The 15143-nt window shown below is 40.1% G+C and overlaps 1 protein-coding gene across 1 annotated transcript in view; it reads left to right on the forward strand.

Annotated features, from left to right (window-relative positions):
- The first annotated feature begins 515 nt into the window (after nt 1–515).
- Nucleotides 516–15143, forward strand: part of LOC121711386 (CD2-associated protein) — a 166355-nt gene continuing 151727 nt past the window's right edge. The window contains exon 1 of the mRNA XM_042094955.1: nt 516–813. Within this exon, the coding sequence (XP_041950889.1) occupies nt 810–813 (4 nt within the window). The 5' untranslated portion in view covers nt 516–809. The remainder of the gene's footprint in view (nt 814–15143) is intronic.

Below are 15143 nucleotides of genomic sequence, written 5' to 3' on the forward strand. Positions count from 1 at the left end.
GCCTTTTCAAGGCGATGTCTACAAATTTGGGATTGAGGAATAATCGAACAGACCACTGGGAGGTGGGGGAGGGGGGCACCAGAGGGAGACTGGAGAGAGGGCTGCACAGGAGATTCACCTTTTTCTCGACTAATTTGGTCTAGGCCTATATTACTTTTGTATTGCTTTTGCATATTATCAGGCTTTTATTTGTTATTAATACTAGTAGCCTATTGTGGTGATTTTTCACGACCCAGATTTTTTAGATGGCCATCTGCCCTTTGGACAGGCTCTGTCCATTTATTTTACTGCAGGCCTATACACAGATGAAGTCTGCTGCCAGACCCTTCTCATCTCGTTACAAATACAGATTGTTTTACTTTACACATTTTCAAACCTGATTCTGCAAAATGTCAAACCAGTGTGCAGCACTTCAACCATCACTGCGCCGGATTAAATTGAACGCGCCATTGTATTTTGGTATATTGTCATGTGACAGTAAGGTAACTTGTCTGAACTATCGCGGGAAGTTGGTATGGTGTACTATTAGCAAAGCCAAGACAGGCGGAGACTGGGGCACAGTTCCTACAAAATAATCTTAAAATCTACCATCGTAGGCCTTCCGCAAAGGGAATGAAATCCGTTGAAATTTCATTCATCTTTATATGACATCGGAATTACCAGTTTCAAGTAACCTAGTAGCAAAATATAGGGTTAGGTACAAATACCTAGCAAGCCACTTAGATAGCTGGCTAGTTAGTGAGAAAGCCAACGTAAAGCACGGGACAGGACAACATCACAGACTAAGGCTGTCCTGAATTGAAGTAGCTATGGGTGAGTTCTTGTACAATACTTTTTCATTATGTAATCACATGATCGTTTTCTTGGGACAATGTATTGGGAAAAGGTGTACACAAGATGGAAAGACTTGTTAGAACAAAAAACGTTAACGTTAATCTTAGACCACGATGCCAGAATTTCCCGTGTAATGTAATGTTAACGTTACTATCTGGCTAGCTAGTAGCTACCATTAGCTATTCTTAAGCTCATCTAATTAGCGTGAAGTGTCACTGCAACCAGGTTGTAGCCAAACAGTCCTCACTGCAGTGCAATTGCACGAATTTAATGTTAATTTTACAGCCTATATCACAATGTAAACCCTAAGCAACATTGCAGAGTTGCTTAACATGATCTATGTTGTGTGTTTAATGCAGGTGATTAAGTAAGGGTTGACGTTAAGTAAGGGTTAACAATTATATTTTGCAACGTAGAATTTTGCTATAAAATAACACGATTGCTGAGTTTAAATACATCTAGCTAACATTACCTAACGTTAACGCTAATTTTCACCTCGACAGCTTCATTTTTCACTCGAAGTTAACGTTAACGTAAAACCATTGAGCTTGAAGTTACAGCCTGACGTTAGCAGCTACGTTTGTTTTTCTCTTGGTTTGACTCTTGGTATTATCACAAATTTACAAAAGTTGGTAGAAAGTTAAGCTGTTGGTATTACTTGCTGTCTATAGCCTATTGAATATGTGAATGTCGTTTGATTACATCAGTAACTTACAGAATAGAAAGAAATTGACCCTGACGTTACCAGGAAGTGCTTGAGTGAAAGTTTTCACAACCAGATTTATTCAAATTTAACAGATTGATTCCCTTATTTTCTTTTGGGGTGACTGAGTGATCTTTCTGACTAAATCGAGGTTGTGTAGGCCAATTTACAGTGTCATTCTTTGTTCTTATCTTAGAATGGCCTGTTAGCATGAATGGTGAAACTATGCAGGCACACACATTGGTTGTTTTCTCTGTATGCTTTAAAGCGGATTTAGCCCTTTGATGTATGCTATTTGGACACTCTAGCCAAAAAGTTTTTGCGCACCCCAGGCTTGCACTATTTGTGATGGGATCTGGGAAAACCCATCACATGGTGAAATTTCACCCACTTATGATTCTGATGCCATCTTAGCAACATCCAGGATTTTGTGAGTATGGTATCCAGGATGTTGCTAGGGGAGGGTATTCAGGATGTTGCTAGGATGGTATCAGAATCTCAAGTTTGAAATTTCACCAGAGAGGTTTGAAATGGAGCAGCAATCAAGGATTTTTGATTTCACCATGTGATTGGTTTTCCCAGATCTCATCACATTTTTTGCCGTCTTTCATCTGTATTGTAAACATAATCCTATACTGCATCCAGAAAAAATCAGACTATGCAGAGCAGGGAACAACTGAGCATGCAGGGGCATGGACAGGTTTAAGGATCACTTGTTTTGTAGGGGAGAGTTCTGTGGGTGGAACACACAATTTTAATATTGGTAGATCATTGTTGTTTAATTGTAGGAAATCAAGATCAAGAATAAAATTCAGTTAATTGTGCTGCCCTGCTACTAGGCTTATTTTCAGTTAGAAAAACAAACAAAAACTTTAGAACTAGGCCAACATCCTCTTATGCCAGACTGTGCTACTGTTCCTGTGTCATACTGTTGTTCTCATTCAGAATTTCAACAAGCTTCCATCTCCCATCATGTTCATAGCATCATATGTTGCTGCTGGCTCACAACCACACACCATCTTGAACTGTGAAGGTGATAAATTGGTCACTTTTGCCATGTAACTAGATATAAGGGGCACCATATATAACATGTAAGAAAATTAGGAATTTCTAGTCAGCAGTAGCAAATTCAACAATCAACTGCAATTCCGCATGATCCTTACAAATTTTGCACAGATTTTGCGGACAATGAATTTAGTGAAGAAAAAAACGTGTAGGCCTGGTATATAATGTAATAATGACAACAATCATAGGATAATATGGTATCATTGAGAACAGGGTAAGGGGGTAATGCTGCCCCCCCCACTCTGTCTTCTTTCTATTGGGTTTACATTTAATGTAGTTCAATTCGTCAGTGACTGACAAGTAATTATATCTTAAAGAGGCGATCAGTCATTATTTGCCGTTTTCCGCTCCTTGGTAGACGTCGCACAAGTATTGCTTTTTTATTGATTGTAGATTTTACATCCTCATAAACCTCAAGGAGGACTTGTTGTTGGAGTATGGAAAAGTATGTTGCCCTTTTTTGCCATTATTAATCATGCTTTCGACGCTCAGTAGGCTAGATGATTTCTCTTGTCGTGAACATGCACAACAATCGGTTAACCAATACAGTGGTGATTGAACTAAGTTATTTGGAACTGACATCTCCGGGTTAGAGTTCAAGCGATAGGCTATGGGTTTTTCTATGGCTGATGCCAGTCAGGATCAGCCAATGGCTGATGCTGCCGTTTTTTGGCCAATATTTGGATGTTTTTTCCTCTTTGCAGGGGAAATGCATTTGCAGGATAAAATGTAGGCTTACACAAGTTTATCTTAAGTTAAGTTATTATTAGTGTATCTTAACAAAAACAGTTATTGGACACTTATGATCTTTCTCCAATCTGCATTTTGTGTCTTCACTGCACTTATATAGCCTACTTAGAACATAAGAACAATGTTCAACAATGTATAAATTATAAGCTATATTAAATAAATGAAACAGATAATAATAATAAAAAACTAAACTAAACCATTTGTGGTGGTTGGTTTGCAGAATTAACTTGAGTACAACAGTTTTTTTTAACAAATTAGCACAGCGTGGTTATGATTCTAACCAGATTTAAGCACAATTTAGTACAACCTGGAAAATTTAGGAAACACTGACTTGGGTGGTTGACATGACATGACCTTTTTGTGGTCCTGAGTGTCAAACATAAGTAAAGAAATATCTAATCTGCAAATAAATGTGGTTATGTTCAGAAAAAGTTGTTTTATATTAACATATAGACCATTCCAGTGCCATGCCAGTCATATTCCTATATTCTACAATTTTCAGCCAAACCAGGAAAAGCTCATCGTGACTGTCCCAAGCCCATTTCACAAAGTTTGATTTTGAAGAAAACCAATACAATTAATTAAGTATTAATACAACATATCTATTTGTAAGTCTGCCATTTTGAAAGTCCAGGCAAACTATTTTGAACCAGCCCTGAACAAAACGATTTTGTCCCAAAAATCGATATCATATGGTGTGACCCGAAATACTGTCCAACTGTCCGGCCAATTGTCTGAAGACCTTTGGGGATAGGGGATCCTTCTTCATTCAGGAAGTATAATGACATTGAATGTTTACCAGGTGAGTTATCTTTCATATTTCCTTCAATAAATCAAGTATTTCCAGCATGCCTACTTCAGTACCCCTTTTCGCTGTCTTTTGGTGTGACCCAGGCTTCGTATGGGTGCTTGAAATCCTTGAAAATGCCTGACTTTTAATGTTGCTTTTTGGATAAAGTGCTTGAAAATGCTTGAAATTGTAACTTTCTTTTGATACAAATTAGAGCTTCACCGATAGATCGGCTGGTGACCGGAATTGGCCGATTTTCACGTGATCGGCCATGACCGGCAGCCGGCCGGTCACTCTGAGACATGCCGATTTTATGCCGGTCAAATGCACTCGCCCGCTGCAACTGTAACAACACCCAGCTGAGTTTGCAAAGTTTGAAGAAGCTAGCAACCAGGCCAACACTCAGGGCTGGACGTAGGGCTGGGTATAAAAAAAAAAATCTTGGATTCCGGTTTCCGATCGACCCTGTCAATTTATGTGCGACCCAAATTTATTTGATGAGCTTGGGGAAGAAATAACACTAAATACATGAAATAAATCCACAAATAAAAGGCGAACTATAATTACATGAATTACCCCTTGCGTTATGTATAGGGATGAGCGTATTCTCTCTTTTACAAAGTAGCCTATGCACAGCTGTTCACGAAGACGATTGTTTTTGTCACTTACCAAGGCACTCACAATTTTGTCCAAACACCGCAACTTCTTCGCAAATTTGACCAATCATCGTAGTTTCACAGTGAAATTTCACCTACCACAACTGAGCCAGATGGCACACTTACTTCTGCACCTTCTGCATATGACACCAAAGACTGCCCTAACGTGTTCGTTCCTCTACAGTTTTGATGACAATAAATAGAAGGCTAACGTTAATGATCTGCTTACTTGCATCTCTCAACCTGGTGTTGCTAACCTACCTAGACTATGAAAGTAAGTTAATTAAGGCCTACTTGGTTTACTGACATTTGAGTAGGCTATGCAACCCATTGGCAAACGTTTACCTGGATATGTCCTTTTAGCTTATGTCATGTTTGCTAGCTTGTGGGCTTAGTTTGAGTAGTGCTACCAAAATCATAGAAATTAATAAAATTGCAAGACATTTACCTCTTCTATGATCCAAGAATGATTTCATTCGAGTTGTTTTTTTTAACATTTATTTTAACTAATGATATAGAAGACATTCCCAATTGCATCCACATATCGTAATGCACTATGCAAAAAGTGATTTACACTCATAGCCGAACACAGTGAGATGCAAGCCTTCCAATCCACTCAGAAATGTAATTAGGCTACTCTCACGTCCTTAAAGGGGCAGGCAGTCAATTAGACGTACACCACCAATGTAATGACATTAAACAGAAGTGTAGTCAAATAGTTTAAATCAATATGAAATTACTAGATACTTACTTGGCTATTAGTAATTATGCAGGCCACAGACTATGAATTTTTAAAAAGATATGAACTTAATATGAATTACAAAATATATGAATGTATTGAAACATATGACATGATGCCATCTCTTTAGGTGACTGTCTTTTTTGGACAGTTCTACGAAAGGTTATACTGCTTTGTGAATTACCTCAGTCAAAGCATTTTCACAAATAAAGTAGGCCTACTTTGATTTTCTGTAATCCTTACTGTTTAGCTTTGATTATCCTTTTTTTTAATAAGCATCAAGATTATCAGTGTGATTTAGGTCTTACTAACCTTAATTGCCCTAAATTCCAAAAAAAAAATTGCAACTATTTTTGCAATTTTCACATCCTCCTCCACAAGAAACGGCTAAAAACACCGCAACTTCCATCCAGGCATTTTAGGTCGTAACAGTCTCAAAAACCTCGTGAAATCCTGGAGGGACTGATTTTCTACCTATCCCTTACTGCCACTGGGGGAAAAAAAAAAAAATTCCCTACCGACCCATGGCCTCAACTGACAACCAACAGGAACCAAACCTTTTTTTTTTTTATGCCCTACACAGAAAGCACTAATAGGCTATTGAGTTTTCCTATGCAGCGAACGCTGTGTTTTGCCATATTGCGTGGAATTTACTAAGCTGTCACTTCATAGGCTACGTAAACATCGCTCATCACCGCCCATCACTGCCGCTAATTGCGTGCCCGCAGCTGAACGGAGATAACCGATTGCGACATTAAAAAGAATCAAAGTTTAGCGATCATAGGCTACATGATGATAAGATGTCAACAAGCAGCGACATACAGTAGCTCTAGTAGTTCTACTCCACTTAAAAAAAATACTAGAACTATTGCACGTAGACTAGGGCTATGCCTAGCAGATTGAGAAGTGAATGTTGTGAAAGTGAACAAACGATAGCCTATTAGAAAGGCAAACAAAAGTTAAAGTTGCTTTTGACATTGTAGCCTACAATGAAGAAAACTGATGCTCTGAATACTGAATCAGCTGTCTCTGAAAGTTTCTATAGCCTAATTGATGCATTTAACCAGAATTTGGAAGTTTTTCACCTCAAAACAGACGTGCGCTGTTTTCATATTATGAAGCACCTAATCGCTATTAGCACTTCTCCTCCCCTGTGTTTGCGTGATAGTCTACTCCCACTTTTCCCTCGCCCTCCCATAAATTCATCAATGCATATGAAAATATGTTCCATGCAGCATGTTCAAATGTATCATGAAAATTGTTCTTATATCTTTAGTTGGATATTGGATGTGAGAAGAAAAAAATGGATGTTCCATAACAGTGCATTCATATTAGTAGTCTGTGAAATGAATGTCCCACACCGTAGTTGGCATTATAACATTATAACATATGGCATTATAATTACACTGGCATTATAGTTTGATAATGCAGCTGAAGTTAGACTTGAAGAAGAATCTGTCTAATCACCGGTTCCATTTTTTTAACAGCCATTTCATTATTGATAAGTTGATTACACTTCTATATTAACATGTTCTATTAAGGAAAAGATAGAAAATAAGTATTTGTGTGTGCTGTAAAATGGTTAGAAGAAATTAAATCGTAATCGGCTAAAATCGGTATCGGCAGGTGAAACTCTATGAAAAATCGGAACCGCAATCCGGTGCATCTCTAATACAAATAGCTATCTACAAATAGTTTATTAGATGCAGAAAGTCGGAGAGTTTAAATGCCATGGTTCTCGCCTGGTCTCTGTGTGTGTGACTGACCTGCCAGTCTGTTTTCATGTGTGACCCATGCCCCCCTGCACACAGTCGGAGATGACTGCACCAACATGTGAGTGAGGTTACCGTTTTAATGAGCGTTGGTTAGAAAACAGCTATTTTGGACTGCTGAACAGAAATCATGTAGGGTCATACAGATGCATGGCTAGCTAGGTCGCCATTAAAGCTATCATGTATTGAATAGGCTACTTAGCTCCAGTCATTGGACGACAAGGTGTCTCATGCAGCTCACATAAACTTCAATACCACAACTCACAAATCTATTATATATAATATAAATAATCATCTGACCTGAGCAAAGGCTGACTTCAAGGCCTACTCAAAATGTTATGCTGAAACTCAGTGGAGTTGCAGCTAGCTAACCTGCGACAAAAGCTATGCTGACAAAAGCTATATTAATGTTATATACAGTATAGATATTAGAGTCTGGTTCAATAGTGTATATATAGTAGATAATAGTAGTTGTAGTTATATGGATATTATCTAAGAATTATATTGATTATTGGTCAGTTATAGAGACAGGAAAAGGGAAATCAGGCAGAAAGGTGGAAATGTAAAGGTGTGGAGACAAAGTTAGGAGAAGAGAGGGAAATAATAGGCAAAGGGCCCTCACAAGTGAGTGAGAGTCAAGATGTGACACACTCACTGTGTCAGAAAGTACCAGCTCTGCAGCCTATGACCCTGCAATTTATAAATGCAACATTCACTACTCTGATGAGGAGAAGCAGAGCATTCTTAATAACAGATGGAGCAGGAACCTGTATAAATATCCTCAAAAGCAATTGGATAAAAGGCTCTTGAAATATACAGTGAGGGTGGTAAGCAATTCTTGAGGTGGGCCAGGACCAGCCTCTCGAAGCACTTCATGATGATGGGGCTGAGTACAACTGGACAGAAGTCATTAAGGCTTGTTGCAGTTGAGTGTTTTGGCACCGGCACGATGGAGGTGATTTTAAAGCACGTGGGGATAGCCGCCTGGGCTAGTGACAGATTAAATATGTCAGTCCAAACCTCAGTCAGCTGTACAGCACAGCCCCTGAGTACATGTCTGGGGATACCATCAGGGCCAGCAGCCTTACGTGCATTAGTCCTGCTCAGTGCTGCACACACATCGGTGGTGCTGGTGATCTGCAGAGACCACTGCCTTGATGGCCATCTCCTTGTTGTCCCTACCAAAGCGGCCATAGAAGTGGTTCAGCTAGGGCTTTAACGATATGCGATTCGAAACCGAAATCGCGACACTCATATCCACGATACTGGAAATATAGCCTTTGCCTACAGCATCTCCTTAACAGTAATGTTAACAAAATGACCGCATATGACAAAGGAAAACAAATTTGGTCACTCAAGGCTGTGCCACAGCAACCAGTGTAGGCTACAGTCCTACCCAATAGGCCTACTCGAAGCGGCTAGCGTTGTCTGATGGTTGAGTGGGTTAATGCACGTATTTTCAGAACAGGTCTGCAACTTTCAGGCAGTCCTGAGTTCGAATCCAGGCAGGAGTAATGATGCGACGTTTTTCTTTAGAAATCTTTTTATTGAATCGAAGTTGTAGCCTACTACAGACAGTCGACGAGGCGTTCTGAAGTAGCTTAGGCTGGGTGTAGGCTACTTTGAAACTTCTGCGGGGTAATGGGAGCATTTGTTTTTAAAACATAACTGGCATCTGTCCATTCCAACCATTATTAGGCCTAGGCCTATTTTAATCATTTTGTTTATGCAAGGTGTTGCTCCTGGCAAGACTTGTTTATAAGATGTTTGGTGATTAATTGATAGCTGTTTTTGGGACATGTTAAAATTTCTTTATAATGTGCCCATACTAGGGCTGCACGATATTAGAAAAACATGCGATATGCGATAACATTATTGAGTACTGCGATCACGATATAACTTGCGATATTTAAATATGTAACGTTTTCCTCCATTCTACTTGCTGTTAGCATAGACTGATGCATACTTAAAAAAAAGAAATGCATTGATTCCATTCCAACATTATTTTTATTAGGAAAAATGTGGCTACAACGGCAATGCCGGCCATAAATCATCTTAGCCTTTGAAACATTTCCTGCTATGGTCAACAAAATTAAGTTGAAATAAATAAAAACATGAAAACTACTTAAAACATTCAAAAATTATTTAAAATAAATGTAAACATAATCATTTAACTGCATGCCAACTTAAAATGGTAACTTTTTTCTGACCACTAATTTATTGAGTCAAGAACGTGTTGCAGAATGGGGTCTGGTGGCTTACATTATGACATGAAAAACAACATAAAATAACAATAATAAAAACAATAATACCATTATGGTGAGTTCTTGGCCAAAAAGGCTAGCACAAGGAATAAAGTGCAACAATGTAGTTAAACTAAAATACACATGGTCGAGAACAAACACTGTGTGATGACCATCATTGGCATCATCAAGGCAATGCAGTGCAACGTTAAAGTGTGTGTGTGTGTACACACATGTGTGAGGATGCTTTATGGCAAGTTTTTGGCTAAGAAAACAAGCATGTTTACTTTGCTAGGTTTTAAGCATGTGCGTTGGCATGTCACAACATTCCCTGATGTACTAAAAAGTCTCTCTGAAGGTGAACTACTTGCAGGTATACAGAGATACTTTCTAGCTAGTTTACTTAGCTGTGGGAAGTGAACCCCGTGGAGTCTCCACCAGGCCAGAGGGTCTGCCTCACTATCTATGGTAGGCGACAGCAAGTAGCTGGTCAGTTCAGCTTCTACAGCTCGTTCCAATTGCACAGAAGGTGAAACAGGGATTGGGGCCGTCTTGAAGAAACTGCCCAGTGATTTTTTTGCTTTCTTCAAAGTGGTGCTAGGTGGATCCACACTCTGGGCCCCACTGTCAGCAGGACATCTCTCCTACAACAGAGAAAAGAATACAGAGTGAAAAAAATTCTCACTACATATTAGTAATATGTCATGGTTTAAGATCATGCAATATGTGTATTTGAAATGACCATTATAACCTAATCACCTTCCATGCGGTTGCTTCCATTTCTGACATCACTCTGGTCTTAATGTCTGCAACCTTGTCACTGTTAATGTAGCTTTCTTTGAATCTGGGATCCATGAAGCATGCCATGTCCAGAAGTTCTTGGGTTGCAGAGTCATCATATTTACAGCTCATGTAGTTTAGAATTTTCATCTTAATGGATTTTGTTAAGTCAGAGTCGTCTTCCTTCTCTGCAAGAACTGATGTCTTCATCAGATGAAGAACTGGTTTCACATATGAAACACTTATGTAACTCTCACCTGAGAGTGCATTGGTAAATTCTTGCAGAGGCTGTAATGCCTGGTTTACAGACTCCAGCACATCCAGGTCCTGCCAGGTAGGTACCAAATGCCTTAATTTTCTGTCTTCTGACAGGACATCAGATGCCCGGTGCTGGCTGCTCAAGGACTCTCTCTATCATTTTTTGCCTGGATCCCCACCATTGGCATTCTGTAACGAGTGAGTGTTCTGGGAGGTTATGCTCCTGCTGTTTTTTCTGCCTTTTTTAGCGCCATTTTCTCTTTCCAGCTATGGGAGAAATGTCCCACCAACTTCCTGCAAAGTCCAGTTGCTCGAGAAATGCGGCCATCATCTTACAGAGCTTTTTCTAAGGGGCAGGCAGAAGATTAAATATCAGACAGGCATGTATGATTTCAAACATACAACAGCCTAACAATACCAGCAGTAGGACTACAACATTCCAGACAATGAAACATCACCTATTTAGAAGCCTAATTTGTGTATACCAGAATTAAAATAAATAACTTGCATAAAAAGCAACATGCTATACAATACAGTTATTTCTTATTAAGAAGTAATGAAATCTTTACTTTCTATCTTGTCAATGAATAATTAGACCTTGTCATAAAACAATAATAGTAAGCTATAGTACAGAGTAAGGTACAGTGACAATCAGATCAGTTTAGGCTAGGCCACTTACCGATGGCAAGGTGTAGCCTGTGGCCAAAACACTGAAGTCTGACCCAGCTGTTCAATTGAGTTGCCTTCACGACGTTGGCGCCGTTATCCGTGGTTATGCACACTTGCTGGTCTTCCTATAAATTCCAACTGGCCAATACTTCACGTAATCCAAACGCTATATTTTCACCAGTGTGCGATTCGGGGAAGTATACAGTCTCTAGACACCGTGTTTTCAATTCAAAATCTTCGGTGAGGAAATGCACGGTGAAATTCATGTAGGGCTGTGTTGTACGACTTGACCAAAGGTCTGTTGTACTTGCATAGTAGTCAGCTCCACCAAGTTCGAGGTTAACTGTTTTCCGACATGTGTCATACATTTGGGGAATGGCGACATGAGAAAAATAGTTCCGTGATGGAATTTGATACCTTCGGTCAAGTTGCTCAATCATCTCCACAAAGCCCGCTCTGTTTACGGTATTCATAGGCATCATGTCTTTAACCAAAAACCGTGCGATGGCCGCCGTTATATCTTTGTGGCGCTTTGATGATTTCACATAAGGAGTTACACTCTCAACTCTGCTGAATTGAAGTCACTTTAATGTTACTGCTAGATGCCGCTGGACTTGGCATAACATTAGCGGCTTTTTTGCTTAAGCTAGCTTTTTGGACCTCTTCATACTGATCTTTATGATTGTGTTGCAGGTGGCTGTGGAGATTGGTTGTGTTGCCTCGGCAAGTTGCGACCACTGCTCGACACGTCTTGCAAAGTACCTGTGTTTGTAACGCGTCATCCTTCCTAAAACCAAAATATTTACATATAAAAGACGTGCTTTTTCTTTTAGCCACCAATTCCTCTTCACCCAAGTGTACGCTCGACTCACTACCTTCAGCCATCACGACTTCTAGCTCCCGCCTCAACACCTAAAACACCACACACCTAAACTGGTAGGGGGCGGACTTCGGCAGCAAGACAGATTGGTAAAATAATGTTGACGTTCAGAATGTGAATACAAGGCACAGAAAATGTAGAACTAGCCATAATTATCGAAAATTAACTAATCTTTGTCCATCGCAATTGTTGATATCGCGATAACGATACATTTTAGATATATCGTGCAGCCCTAGCGCATACGAGAAGAAAAACGACTTGTTGCCGTTTTGGGACATTAAGCTACGTTAAGCTTTTTCACGTTAAGGATTTTATGTCCTTAATTTATTTATATTTAGGCTACTTGAGCAAACCCTGGATACTTTTATTGCCACACAACAATATTGGTGGTAGCCTATTTGTTGTTACATTAGCTTCAGAAAGCACCGCTTCAGAAAGCTGCAGTGCTTGTGAAAGAAGGGGGTGGGGGAAGGGAGCTTGCAGCCAAGTGTTGGAAAAATGCATGCGAGCACAAACCGAGAGAACAGTGAAGGAGTGGCCGATCCTGGAGCCCCGTAAAAAAAGTGAGCGCAAATATGGCACAAACCGACAAAACAGCGAAGGAATTGTCAAACCAATTCAATTGCCAATAGTTTTTGCGCCTTTTTTATTCATGCAACTATAGACTATATTACTATGATAGAGATGGCCTATTCACATTGTGTGTTCACTCCAGCGAGAGTAAAATAAATGTTTTAAAAGCTGTGTCATAGGCTATTTGCTACGATATTTAGGCTACCTCTGTTACCACAAGTCTGCCCATTCAACTTTTAACTATAGGCTATAGCCTATAGAACAGTCTAATTTCGTGTGTCAATTCAAAGACCTGTTATTTCCATTTTTGGATTAGACAAGCCAGTCTCTATGCTGTGGCAGGGCACACCCAATGGAAATAAATTAACGCAACACAACACAGACCCCACTTCTCTCGCGTCAGTCACTGAAATGAACACAACACAGAACCAGCTTCTCGCGTCAGTCACTGACCGTAGGATAGAATAGGCCTACATGCATCGGGAAAAACACTTTGAGGATAAGCGCAGCGCAGCAGCAGTTTGTGAAGTTGTTTATTAGTGTAACTTCATGTATGACAACTAGTATTGCCAGGCAATACTAGCCTACTTTGAAAAGTAGCATTGCCGTGGCAATACTGGTGACGGCGGCCGTGACATTACATTTGGCTGACACATTTTTAACCAAAGCGACTAACAACATGTTAACAGTTAAACTTTTAAAGCAATTCTCTCAACAATTTTAGGAGAATCTAAAAACGGTAGAGTACAGTAAGAATAAGTGCATCAGTGAGTGCTGTTTTTAAACAGTTGAGTGTCAGTTCAAGACGGCTGGTAAGTGTTAGGATCAGCAAGACTTGTTGTAGGTGGTGCTATGAGAGGAGATGTTCTCTAAAGACCTGGGTCTTCAGGATTTTTTTTGAAAATGGAAAGGGATGTCCCTGCCCTTGTAGGAACGGGCAGTGTGTTCCACCAACGAGGAACAACAGATGAAAAAAGTTTGGCCTGAGCGTACCGGTGGCAGAGCTAGACGTTGTTCGTCTGAGGAGCGCAGCGGTCTGGAGGTAGCGTATGTCTGTATGAGGGCATTCAACGTGAAACAGACAGGGAGTCAAATTTGATGTTGATGTCGTGGTGTATGGTAGGTTTAGCTGGGAGGACCAGCAGTAAAGTCTTTGAGAGGTTCAGCTGGAGGTGGTGTGCCTTCATCCATGTAGCTATGTCTGAGAGGCAATCCAAGATGAGACATGCGACAGTAGAAGGTAGAATGTTCATTATTTCAATAAACACGTTTTCTCTGAAGCACTTTCCCGACTTTGTCTTTCTATAAGCATATTATGGAGATAAGGTAGAAAACTGGATTTAACTAAATAAATGTAACTAGGTAAACTGATTGTTTACTCTACAGTAGGCTATGTTCTCCCTCTCAGGCTGTACAGTAGGCCTATTGAAAGTAGGCTAATGAGATTAATAGACACATTAATGCTTCCAGCCTAATGACTTCCCACATGATTTGAATGATTTACAGTACACATTAGCGCTCCACGTGTAGAGACTGTGCAGAATACAATGTGTGAATGGTGTTAAGGCTATGACCTGCTCAATGACTTTGTCCAGGTGATCTATGTAGTTATTGCAGACCTTTGTGGTGAGTTTGTACCTCCAAAATGACTGTATTGCTGAGATCAGTTGGTCTCTGCTCTTGGGTTTGGCCTCACAGCGAATGCATCGTTTCATCGAAGTCCAGACTAACTCTATGGGGTTCAGATCCGGCGACTCTGCCGGTGTTGGCACCCAGTTGCTCCCCCTCACTCTGAATGCAGGCTCTGACACTGGCTGCGGTGTATTTTGGATTATTGTCTTGGAAGAATCTGTGTGTAGACATGAGGAAACGCTCTCTCAAGTATGGACCGGCAACTTTTTTGATGATATCTCTTCCGCGTAGAACTGTTGATCCATAATACCATCAAAAATGAGAAGTGGGCCCAGGCCACAATGCAAAATTCCACCCCAGAAGTGAAGTTTGACCGGGTGCTTACCTCTAGGTTTTGCCATGCCCCTAAAGTTTGTCTTTCTCCAGCACTGCAATGCAAAACATTTCAATGCCACTGTTGACTCATCGGTGAAGAGAACGTCATCAAACTTTTCACCAGCAGCCTTCCATTCTTGCGCTTGACGTAGACGCAATTCTTTGTTTTTTTCCCGGGTCATTTGAACGTCGGCAAGCAGGCATGTTGCGGTTGCAATTTAAGTGAAATTTCTACAATATCCCAACCTATCCCACTCTGATATTTAGAGTTGTTTCGTTAAGATAAAATTCTTATTTAAATTTTGGGTTTGGCAAAGGACGTTTTTTGCCTTTTTTATTCATGCCCTTTACAACTATGCTTGTCTGCCCTGGCAAACTTCGTCCATTATGCATTGATCAGGAATCGAACCCTGCTCGCCCTCAT

This window comes from Alosa sapidissima, chromosome 6 (genome assembly GCF_018492685.1).
Source record: "Alosa sapidissima isolate fAloSap1 chromosome 6, fAloSap1.pri, whole genome shotgun sequence".
Classification (NCBI taxonomy): Eukaryota; Metazoa; Chordata; class Actinopteri; order Clupeiformes; family Clupeidae; genus Alosa; species Alosa sapidissima.